The sequence below is a fragment of the Pleurodeles waltl genome, chromosome 1_2, assembly GCF_031143425.1.
Source record: "Pleurodeles waltl isolate 20211129_DDA chromosome 1_2, aPleWal1.hap1.20221129, whole genome shotgun sequence".
NCBI lineage: Eukaryota > Metazoa > Chordata > Amphibia > Caudata > Salamandridae > Pleurodeles > Pleurodeles waltl.
Window position 1 is genome coordinate 320,021,523 of NC_090437.1, and position 16,403 is coordinate 320,037,925.

At 42.2% G+C, this 16,403-nt stretch overlaps 1 protein-coding gene across 8 annotated transcripts in view; it reads left to right on the forward strand.

Annotated features, from left to right (window-relative positions):
• The window catches only part of NFIB (nuclear factor I B), a 362,435-nt gene that overhangs the window by 193,931 nt on the left and 152,101 nt on the right, over window positions 1-16,403 (forward strand). For 6 of the 8 annotated variants that reach the window (XM_069238881.1, XM_069238864.1, XM_069238917.1 and 3 more), the window contains exon 4: window positions 7,661-7,729. The exons of the other annotated variants lie outside the window; for them this stretch is intronic. In XM_069238881.1, coding sequence (XP_069094982.1) covers window positions 7,661-7,729 — 69 coding nt within the window. The remainder of the gene's footprint in view (window positions 1-7,660; window positions 7,730-16,403) is intronic. 8 annotated transcript variants of the gene reach the window in all.

Consider the following 16,403-nt stretch of genomic DNA (forward strand, 5'->3'; position numbering starts at 1 on the left):
GAACAATCCAGATTATAAATCACCATGAAGGTGTGTGACTTTGTAAAGGGTCTCAAGGTGTCACCTCCTGCCTCTAGATAATTACGGATCCGTGCATGATTTGGAAATCCTTATCGTTTACATATGGGGGTTCTTTATCTCATATATGTATACCTGGTGATCACTTTAATAGCTGTAATTCATGGTCACAGAAGTTACAATGCTGCCACTTACCAGTGCACCATTGTTTTATCAAACAGAAATAACACTTGCATTACTGTCTGTGTGCATCTAACAACAATCCCTACCTCAGATCAGCGCCTTTCTCATGGATGAATCCCAAATAAGGCTAATCGTTTTAGCATTGATCATGTGGGATATGGAACAGTAAGTAATCTGTGCCTCCGGTATCGATCTCAACCAGTCAGCATTCTCATCGGAGGTCATGACTGACCACTCATTGCACGGAGTAGAGAGAGAGGCAGTTTGTATAATCAGTCTGCCAGTCCGGCATCACCTCCCCTCCAATATATCATTTGTGTACCAAACAAGTGGTGTGGGTGTGCTTTGCTACTAGACACACATAGTGGGTAAGGTGCACTCAGATAGTAATCTTGCTCTGATAATGGAAACGTGCATTCAGTGTTGCTCGTATCTTAGCAGAGAGGAAGATGGAGTCAGAGACCAAGCTGTGACACATGTACCTGCTTTGAACCTTGACAAACGATGGTGAAGTTTTCAAGCTGGGATTTGTGGGAATCGAGATATAGGGCCACATGTACGAAGGCTTTTGCACATCGCAAACAGCGAATCAGGCTGTTTGCAACATGCAAAATGCACTTTGCCATGTACAAACCCAGTTTTTCGATTCAGTAAACTTTTTTGAGGTGGGCATTTGCGACCCCCTTGCGAATCGCTAATAGTGTCAATGACACTATACTACATTCGGATTTGCGAGTTGCAAATTGCGAGTTGCTGTGACTCGCAATTTGCGAGTTGCAAATCCGAACTTGATTTATGTAGCCCCTAGTCTTTTTAGCTGAGTGAGCTTCAGGTGCCTGTGGAAAGTGGGTGGTGAATGATTTTCAGTTTGTAGAAGGCCACATCCTTAGGAAACTGTTTTATAGTATTTGCAGGAAAGCAAACTTTCACCTCCTTTAGCAGGGATGCCCAGCCTTAGTCTTCAAATGCCAGAGCAATGGCATATTTTCAGTAAATATTCAAGAGGTAATTTGGCACACGATTAACCTCGGTTAGAGTAATTGATTATGGTGAAAACGGCACAGTTCTGATTCTCAAAGATGCACGCTGGGTACCTCTGTTCACTGATTTCAAAGTAGCTAAGGCAGGGTATGTTCTGTATTTTCCTATTTCCGATTTAAAAGCTAATGAAGAGACATCATCTAGCCCAAAAAATCTCACCTGTGGACTCATTTGAGAGGACCCGGAAACGCATCATGCAGTGTATAATGTCTGCAAGTAGGAACTTTGTCCCTAACCACAGAAACTCCTGCTTTGTGAATATCCTGCTGATGCATTTACTGCAATACCTTAGCTTAAATTTTACAAAGCAGTGGTTTCTATGGATGAGGACCCATGCTTTGTGCAATTTAAGCCAAGGTACCACAGTATATTCACTAGTGTATTATGCTTTGGCAGCTGGGTGGTAAATAGATGTCACTTGGTTCCCCAACCCTCTGTTTGTTATCCATGTATTGCTCTGAAAAGAATCTAAAAGCACATACATGTCACCGATTACCAACACATAGCTTTGAAGAACAGCTGGAACAGGATGGGACCAAGGGAGTCTTCCTGTGCACATGACAGTTTCCTTATGCAATGTGGACCCTGTGCATTTAAGTTTATTTTCCATACTATGTGGTTTTCTGTAGTGATGGTTACCTTTCAGAATGTGACAGTGATTCAACGAATCAAGGTTTGTCACCCTTATTTTCAGATTACAACACTCTACAACTGACCAACATGCATGCTTGTTGAAGGATTTCCAGTGATTGTTTTCTTGGCTTACAGGTGATACATAGAGAGCATCTTCCTGGTTGTAGCTATGTCTACCACCAATACATTGTTGATATTGAGCATGGCTCTGATTTCAGAAATCTTTTTTATGGTTTTAAGAATTTCTGACATTCTGTAATGCTGGAATGTCCAAAACAATGAAGCAACCTCGATCTTGTCAAAATGCTTACATTTGTCGGCCATTTCCGATTCCTCCAGAGAGATAAGCACATCACAGAAGATAGACACCATAAACAGGAAGCAAGTAGGAACCACAAAAAAATACCCTGTGGGAAAGAAAAGTAAAAAAAAAAAGGAGAAATATTAGGAAATTGGGTAATAATACAGCAGGCAACAAACATTGGCTAGAAGGGGAGTAAATGTAGATGCACTTTGGGATTTCGGCATAAAAAAGATGCAAGTTGAAAAAGTAAGAGGTAAGGTCACAGGAATCTCCCCAAGCAGATAAACAAACTAGAGTGCTGCAGTATTCCACATCAAATGTATGTCAGATACACTGTGGCACTACCAATGATACCTCAATAGTTTCCCCTTAAGACGTAAAAACATGAATCTACAAAATGTTTTGATGCACGGGGAGCAATTGGCTTGTAGGTAACTTCATGATGAATATTCCACTCCATATAGAAATTGCCTTATTGTTTTCTGAAACCAAATTCTGCACACAAGAGCACTTTCCCAGAATTCCAGGCTGTCTATGTGGCTGACTGCAGTCCTGAGCCACTGGACCACTTAGAAAAATGCACAAAATGGAGACAAGTGAAGACTGAATGCTGCAAATGATTGGCCTGCCTATTCATTGGCTTACAGTGTATGGACTACAGTGTCTTTTTAGGTGGCAAGGCAAATAAAGCCCATCTCTTGCTGTCGGTTTGCTGCAGACTTTCAACAGCTACTGTTGGCTATCCTGGCCTCGATACATTGGGCACAATATTGATGCCTTGACTCTTGTGGTAATAATTTGCCTTTCCCAAGCACACTTGCTTTTATTCATACTGATCATTCTTAGAAGATAAATATCTATGATAAGTGTTTCTTTCCACTGTCATACTGGTTAGTGCCATGCCTTCTTGATGCTTGTAAAACACTCACAGAAGAAAACAGCATTTCCCTTGGTTGCTCAGTTGCTCTGTCTTCTTCATGATAAGTACACATCTTTGTAAGTCTCGTTCCTGTTCTTAAATGTACCTGTGGGAGTGTCCTTGAAAATTACAGCAAAACACTTGATTGAAACTTTCTAACTTTTGCTCCACACATTACGGAAGGCTTAAAATATTTACCACCAGTATATCTACCTCCATGTTTATTTAAAAGTGTGAAGAGTTTCATGAAGCTGACGGAGCATGGAGCACGCTACAGGGCCAGGATGGAGCACAGCTCGGTCCCTGGAGACCTAGGCCATCATATGCAGAGTACACAAGTGCAGAAAAGTAAGACCCACTCTCTGGTTCCTTCACCTGGGTCGGGTTCCTTGTTTTACAGATCTGCTGATTTTCAGTGTAAAACCACACCGCACACAGATTTGCACAACCCCTACTCATCTGTTGCACGCACACAACGAGATTTGATGCACCTTATTTGTCACAGAGCAAATGTGAGGTAGCTTAGCATCAGCGTTATAGTTAATTTGAAATTAGTGATTCGTACAACAAAACCAAGCAGAAGCTCCTTGCATTGCGACTCTCTGAGTAATAACATTCAGACAAGCCCATTTTTGATGGGTTATAAATGTTTGTCGGAAACGCTTGATCTTCTATTTGATGATGGATCGATGTTGCCAGGAAAGAATATTTATTGTTCCTAAGGTGTCTTAGTAAAACATCACTCTACTGGCAAGCATGTCTTGACCTTGCAATCCACTATACAGCACGTTTTGGACGTATATGTCAGTGTTCAGCTTAGCATGTGATTCTCACTCTTCCCTATATCTTCAGTATAGCAGCAGCAGTCACCGGTTGATTAGATGTTAATTTATAACCAATGAGTATTTGTCCTGTTTTTGATTCTACAGGTAAGTAGTTGTTGATGATACTTCAATATTCAGCTAAAAAACACTATGCAATACTTCACTACACATCCAAACCTGAGTTAGTCTTAGAGTTCAATATATTGCTTGGTAGCCATTGCTATATATCACCACATATAAAAAAACATTTTTTGTTTATGTTTCACTATATAGCCAAAACCATGTTGCCTATGTTCCACTATTAAACCACGCCCATGTTGGTCTTCTGCTTCAGTAAAGAACTGAGCATCAGTTACTTACTGTCAGTACACAAAGAAGGTGTTTGTCGTTATTTACTCTATACCCAGTACCTGTCACTCTTATACTTCAATTCCAGGAAAGTCGTCTTCTTTTTCAATTTGCCACCAAAACCCGAGGGCCTTATAGTTTCCGATACTATCAAGCGCGTGACGGTTATAGTAATTCACTGTACACACTACACACAGCCACGTGACAGTCTTATGCTTTCATATACAGAAATAGGTATGTAAGTTGTATATGAAATAGCTACTCTGGCTGTATACCTCATTGTACAGAAAACATATTTTAAGTGAATTAAAAATCCTATAAAGCAGGTCAAAAGAGGTCAGGCACAGTCTTGAGAGGTAGGGTGACCAGGCGTCCTGGATTTGCTGGAACAGTCCCTGTTCAGAAACGGGTGACTGTAAAGTTGGTAAGGCACATTTTTATGTTTTCCAAGGTAGGATAAGCTAGCAGCTGTAGAAAGAAAGCTAATTAAATAACACACACCAGGCTGGGTTTAAAAGTTGAATTTCATTTAGTCACCGAAGTGCCTCATCTGTGTTGACGAGCGCAATCATTTGTCATTCCATGCTGATGGAAAATTGTAGTCCTTCTTCCATGTTTGGTAAACGTCTCGGTTTTTGGTTGTCAAAATCTGGTCACCTTATGAAGTGAAGTGAATAGCGGCAGAGGCGCCACATGCTTGCAGAAGGTGATCAGAGAGAGCTAGTTTGCTATAGCGTTTGTTCACTTGACATCTTGCGTTCACTACCCATTCATGGAGCAGAGAGGCAGCTATTCCGTGGCACAACCTACACGCGAGGGACCAAACATTGCTCTTTGGGAGTATAATTAATGTAAAGGCCGGAAGCAGTCTTTGGCTTTCAGTGTTTGACCTTCAGGTACATTGATATTCAGTTGCTCAATGTCAGTTTTACCAGCGACAGAGTCCTTGGAAGTTACAGAGTTCAACACGGCAGCTACGGAATAACTTGATGTCAGAAAACAGCAAGAATTATCTTCCACCAGTAACCAGTAAAGCACTCATGGTTTATGTACACATCGTTTATTAGGTGTATTGAAAGGCGTGTGGCCAGTTTCTTTTTTCAGCTTGATACACAGCCAGGCGAACAGGCAGGCTGGTGGACAGATGAGAAGACAGACTAATTGAGATGTACCTTCTATGGTGGGAGCGAAATCATTTAAATAGAAACTGGAATAAAATAAACTCATTCATGTCAATACACAGTTCTTGATCTGTACTCCAGAACAGCACACATAGTTGTTTACTAAGTGATTCCATTAGCTGTAATTCTTCAAGTTATAATAACCATCTGCATAAGTATGGATGCCACATATTCCCTACATGCTAATATGTTTCAGAAATTATTCAAGAGAAGTTGTGTGTCTGTTGTGCTTCTGTACATAAATATTGAATGTAAGCTCCATCAGCATGCAGTCGGACTTCTTCATCAGCATGCTTCGTTTAGTACTCGTGGGGAGTGGCACCTCCTAAAGTATTTAGGAATGGTGCACAAACAAAGAAAAAAAAACATTCATATACTGTTCTGAAATGGTGTGAACTAATTGAGATGGTTAATCTAGGTGTCTCAGCGGGCAGAATATACAACATTGAAAAAGATCTTAGCATTGTAATTGATACGACTACGTTTACGATACAATATGGCCAATTGATATCCCACTTGACATTTGAACAGCTACAAGAAGATTAACAAGATTGCGCTTATCATTACAAGAAAACTATTTCCACCATGTAGACCCCCAAAAATACTGACTCAGTTTTACTAAAGAACTATAATACAATAACATGAGCATCCTTCCTATGACTCATGGCTTTGTTTTACCTGTCGCGCCACACCTCATCAGCCATACTCACAATTACTCACTCCAACTGCATTACAAGCATTTGACTTTGGACAAGCGAGCATGATTATTCTAAAATGTTCTTTTCAGTTAACTTGCTATTTTAACATTTATCATGGCAACCCCAGAAAATATTCAAGGACAGCAGCTGGATAGTTTTCAATAATGCATCACACTGCCACACTGTTTTCTGCAAAATTTTTTAGAATTTATTGTAGTGTTACAAACAGGGAAAGGGCATATGTCATGCTGAGTGGCCTGAATATTTTTGTCCTGTATTTTTCAATATTGTCAACAAACAGGGTTATCTTTCTGTAAGTTTCGTACAAATTGAGTCTAAATTTTGTATGTGCTGACTTAACTTACTTGCAGTTGTTCTCTTAAGCGAAAGTTGTGCTAACCATAATTTTGTGCGAATAGTGTGAGGTTCAGGGGGACTCCAGTTTCTTCCAAATCACCCAATCAGATGAAAGTGTTCTCTTGAAAAAATAGCATACCCACAGCCTATGCTTGTACCTCAATAATAATTAAAGAGTTCCCAGGAAAGACCACAAATTCTCAAGTTAAGTCTTTCTTTTCAATTGCAAATTTAATTGAATGGCTTTTTGCACTATAATATTTAAAATACTTTGCTATGTTAATCGTTGCAGAGTTCAACTTGAATGATAAAGAAACATATATTGAAAAACAGACTAAAAGAAACATATATTTAGTAATATTGAATGACAAAATACTAACTTTATGTTCGTTTTAGCAACGGATGAAGGACAAGTATGGTAGTTTGTGAAGTTTGCCAGATTTCTCAATTTCGCTGAGATTCCTGCAAGCAAAGTTTTTTGAGACACAGTCTTCTCACCAGTGCATTTTTCAGAGAGAATTCTCTCAAACAGTCAGTTAAATTCACGAAGATTTTTAAACTTAAAAAAGTAATGAAGCTGAAGATGAAAATGTTTGCTACTTTGCCCATCCTTATAAATATCTCCCTGCAAAAATATCGACATACAGCTAAAGCCACTATCAGGCAATTCAAAAACACGTGCAGCATGGAGTTCGAACAGGAAACTAAGACTAAGTGAGAAGTGATTTTGGCAAGATTTTAGAATTTAGAAGTGTTTGATATTTTGTAGATTGATATTTATGTAATGTCAACATTTATCGTATGTATTATTAAGTCAGCTTTTGCAGTATGTGTTTCTTCGGTCTGTGTTTTCTCCTGAAACATTTTCATGATGTCCTGATCATAAGACTGTGAGGTGTAGGTGTGCAGTTGATGCCTTCTGTGTGGGTTTGAGAATTTTGTTCACTCCATGAACCTTTTTAGCCACGGGTCGTTTTTTGAAGTATTTCGTAGAGGTCGAGCAGAGGATCCTTGAAAACATGGACCTCATCACTTTGTGGTATGATACCAAAGAAAGGAAAATCGATTGTCAGAGAGTTATTATAAGTGTAGGTGACAGACGTGTTTTCAGTTTCCCTGAATATGCTTGCTGATCCCAAACTTCCTTTTTTCAGGGTACCTGGAAGAAAGTTTTGTGAAGTCTGGAGTCTTCAATGTGTCCGAGCTTGTGCGGGTGTCCAGAAGTAAGTGACAAACTGCATTCAGTGGCTTTCCACCGGATCCGTCAGGTAGACAATATGTACTGTGCTATGGCTCCTTACCAATGTTAGATACAGTCCGTTCTCAAGTCCCTGAAGAATATGTGGGAGATTGCTTGTATGAGTGGATTGTTGTAGCGATTAGCAGTGGTGTGACATGGGAGAGCCTTTTCTCTATATTTTTCCTGGTGACTCCCAGGATCTGTAAAAACATAGGAAAGTCAAGGAACACATGATCAATTCTGCAATAAGCAATACTCTGGAGAGAATATAGTCAAGATGAAAGCACAACATATATCAACAAAGAAAAGATGTGAGAGCAAGACCACATTTCACTGGATGTTGTATCAGACCTGCCTGTGCATGTATGCACCAGAATTCTTTCAGAGGTTCCCAAATGGCAGTGTTAACAGATGGAGCAGAGCTTTATGTGATGGCACTGTGTCACGATTGAGCTCAAATTAGAAGTGCGCCCCTACAGTCCGCTTGGGGTCCACTGCACATGATCTTGGAGTGGTTCATGTAAAATGGTTCAGTCCTGCTTCTTTACCAAGGCACCTCTGTGATACACTGCCCCAGGACAACACACACACATAAGAAGAACATTTGTATGCTGTGCTACTTAGGAAGCACTGACAAAACGACAGCAAGCTCTTTACTTTTATAGTACATAAAACTACAATGTTTGATTTTTCTATGTGCTTCCACTAACAGGCTTTAATGGTGCTCAACCAGCTGAGCAGTCACGTCACCCACGCACTCTCAGTGCTCTGTGGCCAGTGTAGCTGCCATCTATGGCCAAGTGTGGCTGCCTTTTTCCTGCACTTTGATTGCCAGTCACGTTGCCAATCCCACATCCAATGGGGAATGCTTTCTATCAACAATCATCCTCTGTGAATAGCAAAACTGCTCCATCATGATCCAGGGTCATGATCAGCCAATCTCCACTGAAGAGTACAGTATTGTACCGGCTAGCCGCCATACACATTGGTATTGTAGCTAGAAATTGGTTTGGAAGTTAGCAAGCAGCTGTCCAGTAAATGGCTGACTGAGTGAAAGCAAGAACCTTCTTCGAATGATTGAGTGGTGAATTATAGGTTATCTCTGAGTGTGGTTTTCATTTTCCATTGGAAAAGATGAAAGGCTGATTAAAGTATTTTCACTATGTCCTTTTCTTGGAAGCAATTACTAGTTAGCAGTCTTTCCTTGATATCCATTGCTTTACAACAGGACAAAATAAAATTAAAAATCTGAGTAGGAAATTAAAACAAATTAATTCATGCAAACAGCAAATTTACTTTAAATATAGTTCATGCTCACAAACTAGCACATTAAAAACATCTGACATTAATGAAACAGTGTTATCTTGCCTGACTGAATAAAAATGATCTGGTTTAGAAATGAATCATAAACCTGGAAATTGCACTTTCGTCTCCAGATTCCTTTCATAAAATTGTTTCATCTCAACTTCTTGTCTGGTTTTCCTAAATATAGTGTTCTTGTGGGTATTGACAAGGTGATAATATTACCAAAGCTTAGAAAGCTACAGTATATTATTATTATTATTATTATTAGTACACCATTAATCCTTTTTCAAATTCTAATTTTATGAGTGGGTCATAAGATGTGAAACAAAATATTTCAAGAAAAATGTAAGCGAAAAATGCCAGTGTATATATTTCAGTATTTCAAATGCAGTGTGAATCCCAGAGCATTGCTATTCTTAAGACAATTCAAGTGAGAGAGAAGTGACCTATATGAGCCTGTACATTGAGGACAGAGAGAAAAGTGTGACTAAAAGCTTTGAATGTATCGCATAGCAGCTTTTTAAAAGATGGAGTTGTGGGCAACTTCGTGCTGTTGAGTCAAGTAAAAAATGGATAAATAAGATAATGTGGTGAAAAATAAATACATTCAAACCAAACAGCTCTTTCTTTTATCATTCTTAAATGTAGTTGTGTTTATATAAGAATCAACCCCAGTGTTGCCTGAAGCCCAATATGCATAAATCCTCTCCGTGCGAAATATACCTTTGTGAAAGAAAGAGAATGAGAGCTAACGACAGATAGAGGAGAAAGAGAGAGTGTATGTGCTGAAGCTTATTAATTAAAATGTTACATATGTCATTGTTATAAACTATTAATCATCAAGCTTAGGTAAATGTAAGATACCATATAAATATTCACTGAATTCAGTATTCCTAAAGAAAGTTGCCAAAAAATTGATTTATACATGAATTAGCATTTAGGATGACCTGCATGTTTGTAATGTTAAATGGCTGACCTAACCTTTGATAAATTCACATTGAGTGAAGGAAATGGACTGTAGGTGACACAGAAACAGAGAAATGGAGAGGGAAGTGGATAAAAGGAGAAAAGAAAAAAAAACAATGAATCAGAGAAAGAGATAGTTGTGTCTATTTGAATTCATGCAACACCTTCAGGGGCATATTTATGGTTTTTGACGCAAAACTGCACTAACACAATTTTGCATCAAAATCCTTAGCGCCTACTAGTACTATTCCATAGCAGCAGCGATGCACCATATCTATAGAATAGCGCATGCCGGCGCTAAGGATGGGCTAGCGTCTCATAAAAAGACACTAGCCGGGGGTTGGCAGTAAGGTAAAAGCACTAGTGGGCCGGAAATGACACTAGGCTGGATAGCGGCAATAAGTATGCCGCTAACCAGCCTCACGTCATTTTCTGATGCACTAGCACCCAAAAAATTACTCCTGTTTTACTAAAGACAGGGGTCATGCCCACCACCCCAATGGCCAGCACAAGGGGACCAGTGTCCCCTTGGCAAGGCCATAAGAACTAGTGCCAGGCAGGGGGCCCCATGTAGGGGCCCCCAATGGCATATATATATATATATATATATATATATACCAAGGATGTGTGGGTGGGGGTGTTCCTAGTGCTTGGGGTGGGCATCTGTGGGCCCATTCCGTGGTGTTTGACCATGGAAATGGGTCCACAGGTATCCTAACGCTGGTCTGACCCAGGCGGTAAATAATGGCGCTAAGCAGGCTTAGCACCATTATTTGGGTCCGCCTACTCTGTGTGTGTTGTTTTTGCGCCAGAGTATTGATAAGGCGGTAATAACGCCTACCTTGCATCTAATTAGTGCAAAATAGTTGCCGCATCCACAACATGACGCTAACTCCAATATTTTGATGCTAGACGGGTTTAGCGTCAAAATATAAATATGCTGCTGTGAGACAAACATTACTTATGTCATATGAAGTGATGCATTGCACCCCAGAGCAGCAGAGAAACAGGAGCCCAAGCTATCAGTAGTGCAGCAGAACAGTGGTGCCCGCTAAGTGAGGGGCACTGCACTCCGATTACAGCTGTTTAGTGGCAAGAAAGGTGGATTTAATTTCTTGCAGCACTGCCTTTGGCACCCTTGTCAGGTCACTGCAGGAAAACGATAATAGAGCCTCTCAAGGCTTAACTAAACAAGCATTGGCATAGCCAATATATCTCACCTTTGGAGTCTTATAAGTATTTAGCCATGCAGCACATTATCCTTGGTACTACAACATCTACTGTAAAGTGGGAGCTTTGACACTAATAGGCACATTATAGCACTGCATTGAGAAGTACTTATTTAAATAAACGTTAGTAGTATGCAAATTAAGGTAGTTGGGTTGTCTGACTGTGGATTTGCACACACAATTTATTTCGTTTGGCTTGTACTTGCAGGTTATTGTACCAGCGCCAGATAGTCTGGTACCAAAGGGACAGCTCACTGGAAGATATCAAGGAGTATGTAGGTAGATGAAAGAATGCCTTCTAGTATGGAGGGCGTCAGTCAGCTGGGGGAGGCCAATGTGTAGGAGATGTAAGCAAGCTGGGCATTGACAGTGCTAAAGCCTAGAAAAGATAGGAAGCGCTTGCATAGATATGCAGCAGATTGCTGGTGTCACCTTTCTCCATGGCCGAACTGAAGACCCCTTCTCCCCATGTATTAATGACCAGAGGCAAAGCTGCTGAAACTATGCTACAGGCTGCCAGGGAAACACAGGCAAGACTATGCAGCAAACGCATCTCTAAGACTTCTGTGTGTGCAGCTTGCAGATGCAGCAGCCGTAAGCTTTAGGTTTCATGTGACACCTAAGCTTGGAAAACAGGCGCAGCTGCATACAAACCATAAAAGTATGGTGTGTAATACTATGTAAAATAGGAGTTATTAGCTTCATCATCTCTCAAAAGTAGAGGTGGTGGCGAAATGGCCTGAGCTGCTGACTTTGGTGCTGGGACTCAGGTTTGAGTCTCGGCATTAGCTCAACACCCTGTGATTCTGGGCAAACTACTTAATTTCCCCTTGCCTATAATTCAGCGCCTTGAGACCCTCACAGGTGATTTACCCCGCTCTATAAATCATTAATTGATTGATATCATCAAGACTCCCAAAACGTCAGTTCATCACGACATGTGACATATCATGTGACAACAGTAACAACGTTGTCATACTAGTGAATTAAAAATGTGTCCAAGTAACATCCTTGGCGCCATCACCTAAAAGCGTGGATAGGGCACCAAGTATCAGCAAGCCAATAGTGTAGCACGATGGGATGTAGCGCTGTCATGTGATGCAATCTCTCTGAAAGTTTGATTTCTCGAGTATAACAGTTGAAAAGCGTGTGGTGCACTACCAGACTGTACAGGCGCATGGGGCAAGCACCATAGACTGGGGGGAAAAATGTGCGTCATCAGAACTAATTTTGGGGCAGGGCCCGCACTGGCTGATGCGGTTTTCCTCGATTGTGTTTGGGGCTATGCACTTCCCCAGCGTGCCCCCTTGACTCGCCGCCGCAGGTAAAAAAGACTGCCTGTTTCTGGCACCTCTGCCTTCAGCACCTATGCTTCTGTGCTGGAAGACCGCAAGGGAAATGACAGTTCAGGGCAGTCAAAATAACCTTGTTGGACCTGTCCCTTTTTGCATGGTCATCCCCAAATGTTTTGTCTTCCTCCTCCTATTTTTCTGACCGCTTTTTGTTGGATCTAGGACTCTGAGCACATTGTCACTGCTGAGCAGTGCTAAACTGCTTGTGCTTTCCCTTTTAAACCTGGCATGATTGGCTTATGCCTGATTGGCTTATTTAATTTACATGTAAATTAAATGCTACTAGTTGGCAGGCAGCACAGCTTGCGCCACCCACAGAAGTAGCCTTTCAAACCTGTCTCAGACCTGCCACTGCAGGACCTGCATGCGCAGTTTACTGCCACAGGGACCTGTCATCTAAATTTACTTGCCATGCTTGGAACTCCCCATTTACTAGACATTTGTCACCCCTAGGTAGGCCCTAGCTAGTCCTATGGGGAGGGTGCTGTGTAGGTAAGAAGTAGTACATGTGCCTTGTTGTTTGGCCTGTCTTAGGAGTGACAAACAACCTATTTGGTTTCTCACTGCTGTGAGTGCTGCCTCTCTCATAGGATTGCCTAGGATACTAATACTAAGTGGTATTGTCTGAATTATGAGGGGTGGTGTCGGCATGTTTGGTATGATTGGAATGATAGTGAGAAATGCTGCTTACTAGTGTAGGTGGCTTTTTATTACCATTGTAGAAATGCCACTTTTAGAAAGTGGGCATTTCTCTGTGCTTATAACACTGGTGATTTTGCAGCTTAACTCCAATCCATGTCTGGGACAGAGTGACAGCTGGGCTTTGTGCATACTTTCCAGGCAGCCATCATACAGGGAAGGTGGAGGTGTAACAGGAGTACATCTGCAAACTGAATGGTCTTCCTGGGCTGGGAGAGATAGAGGCGGGCACACATGCATCTGTAAAGGCTGTGCCCTGGCTTCACACAAAGGGCTTGTTTACTCCCTATTGATGTCTGGATCCAGTGTTGGAGGAGAAGGGGACATTCCTGAAACTGGTTAGAACGGGAACCCCCTCCCCACCTTTGTGGAAGTTTAGAAAAAGTACAGGGGGTTGTCCCTCACATTTTTAGACACTGATGGACACCGTAAGGACTGGACACTCGATGCTGTAAGGACTCGCCAGGAACCGCCTTGAGACTACCCTGCTGTTGCGCTGACCTGTGACATGCTAGGTCACTAGGGAGACTGTTAGTGCTACAGCAGGACCTTGCGCTGGCCTGCTTGTCTGGGCCCCTTACCTTTGTGCCCCCACAGCTGTCTACAGAGTGGTGTGCCCCCCGTGTCTTCCCTGCATTTCAGTGATTTTTTTTGCCATTCTCCTTTGATGGGCACCAGTGGAGTGCCCCCTGTTCCTTGTTGAGCACACGAAGAGCGCTTTATTGTCCCCAGCGCATGAAGAGCACTATTATTTCAGCCTGAGAGGAGCGCTGTGTTTGCTGGATCAGGAGTGCGAGGCGAGCACCCCTGCTTACCCTGTGGTCAGGGCCCTTGGTGTGGCTGCTTTCCCACCCCCCTTCAGGAGGATAGTGGAGGGAGCAGAACCCAGCAAAACTGCTGCCCATCCCAGGAGAGCCCAGGACGACCTGTGCACTCACCATAGTGGCCACTAGGCACAAACAGATACCTCCTGTTTACAAATCATTGCCGCGGCCCAGGTGGGTGCAGCGGACCCTGCCACTGGAGACCGGGCCTGTCAAAAGGGCTACAGTGTTTGTCCCTGAGCCCCAAAGGGCTTGGGAGGCGCACGCAGCCAGAGAGGACGTCACCGGAGTGAGCAGCTGCCCGCAGCGGGCGGTTTCTTCCCTTCCAAGGGACCCAGGTAGAGATCCTCACTGTACGTGACAGCCCCATGTGCCCCTCTCTGTTATCCGTTTCCTCAAGGGAGGGACCTGTGGCTATACAGCCTAACTGATGTCAGTAGCAGGCCGGGGTGGAGACCCATGACAGAGGTCCCCGGTCCTGCCAGTATAATTTTAGCAGTGCTGCAAGATCTATCCTAGGAGCGCAGGAGCTCCTGGATTGGGACACGCACGTTCCTGATCCCTGCAGTTATTGTAGTAGGAGTGTGGGAGCCTTCTTTGTTGGACAAGGCGCTCGGGTTCTGCACTTCCTACGAGAGGAACACTGTGGCCTTCGCATAGAAGGTGGTGATTGTGACTCCTGTAATAATTGCATTTCACTGGGGTATTCCTGCCCTCATTGTTTCTGTATGGTTCTCACCACCTGCCTCATACTACATACTGTGCTTGCCATGTTAGGGGTGACCTAGATCTTTTCAGGATTTGTCTTTTATGCAGTGGGAGGATGTGTTGTAGGATGTATGCAGTATAGGAATGTTTCCCTCTCTGTGCATTATGGTAATAATGATGACCTGACAGTTGGTGGTTTTACCGAATACTAGTAATTTATGTTCTTACCTGACTACTGTTTGCTTAGCAGAGTACTAGCAACTTGGGTGATCATCCGACAACTGTTTGTGTAGCAAGATACTACTGATACATGTCACTTTTGGTCTAATGATGTTTTGTGCAATACAGTTTATTTTTATATAACGTGTTGTGGAGTTTTCTTTGTGGTGTATTTATCGTGTCACAAGTGTTGTGTGTGTTGTGCAAACGCTTTACACATTGCCTCTGGGATAAGCCTGACTGCTCATGCCAAGCTACCAAGGGGTAAGCAGGGGTTATCTTGGGTGTGTAACTCTCTTGCCCTGACTTGAGTGGTGGTCTCTGCCTGGCTGAGGTGCCTACCATAGTCAACCAGGAACTCAATTTCTAACAAACTTCACCCAGGCACAGTGGATACCTGCTCGAGTGCGGCTGTTACTTAGGATGGAGTAGGAAGGGGGTCGAAGTTGTTCTGTATGCAGACTTTGGAGACTGACATGTTTATTGGTTAAATGCCCTTACAAACCCAAATTGCAATTAAACTATGGTGAAATCGGCCCCCAGTCGCCGTATCATACAAAGTGTTTTACCTTTTATTACCTTGCCTAGGCACGTTAACACTACGTGTCACAATATGGCTATATAGATCTTTCATTTGCATTGTCTCAAGTAGTATTACCTTCGGGTCGAGTTAGTGCTATATAAAACTACAAAAAAATATAAAAAGGAACCCCCCCCCAACTTGCAGCCTTTGTTGGTGCAGACACTGCAAAGAAACAGTAAGATGCCCAAAAACAAGGAAGAGGAAGAAACAGCATACCGCCATGGAGTGCGAAGCAGAGAGGCAAAAGAAAAAAGTAGTGCGCTGACACTAAGGTATATGGCCGATGGTACAATAATCTATGTAACAGGGTCAGTCTCCAAGGCGGTAACAAAACAGTCTCAAGGCGGGACCAACGTAAAGCATTTACATAAGAAACCATAGGAATTTTGAGAGGCAGGCCAAGGAATGAATGAAAGTGATGGGCGTGTGATGGGCTCGGTGAAACACTGCAGAAATAGATTACAACATGTTGAGAGACAGTGCATGCACGCTGCCTAGGCTTGACCTAATAAGAGAAAGAGCAGCACCCTACACAACTTTGCCACAACAAAAGAAGTGTCTAGATTCTGTCAATTTAAAGAAAGTTGGACGTCAGTGGACCCATGTATCTTCTTTTAACTACCATACCAGAGTAACTATTAAACATGAACTTCTAGTAAATAAAAGTGGTGTACTGTTTTATAACTAAATGTTACTTAGGTGAGCCCGTGTAGCCAATGTTGAAAACACTTAACTTAAGACTTTTTACATAAATCATACTAATGCCCGTACT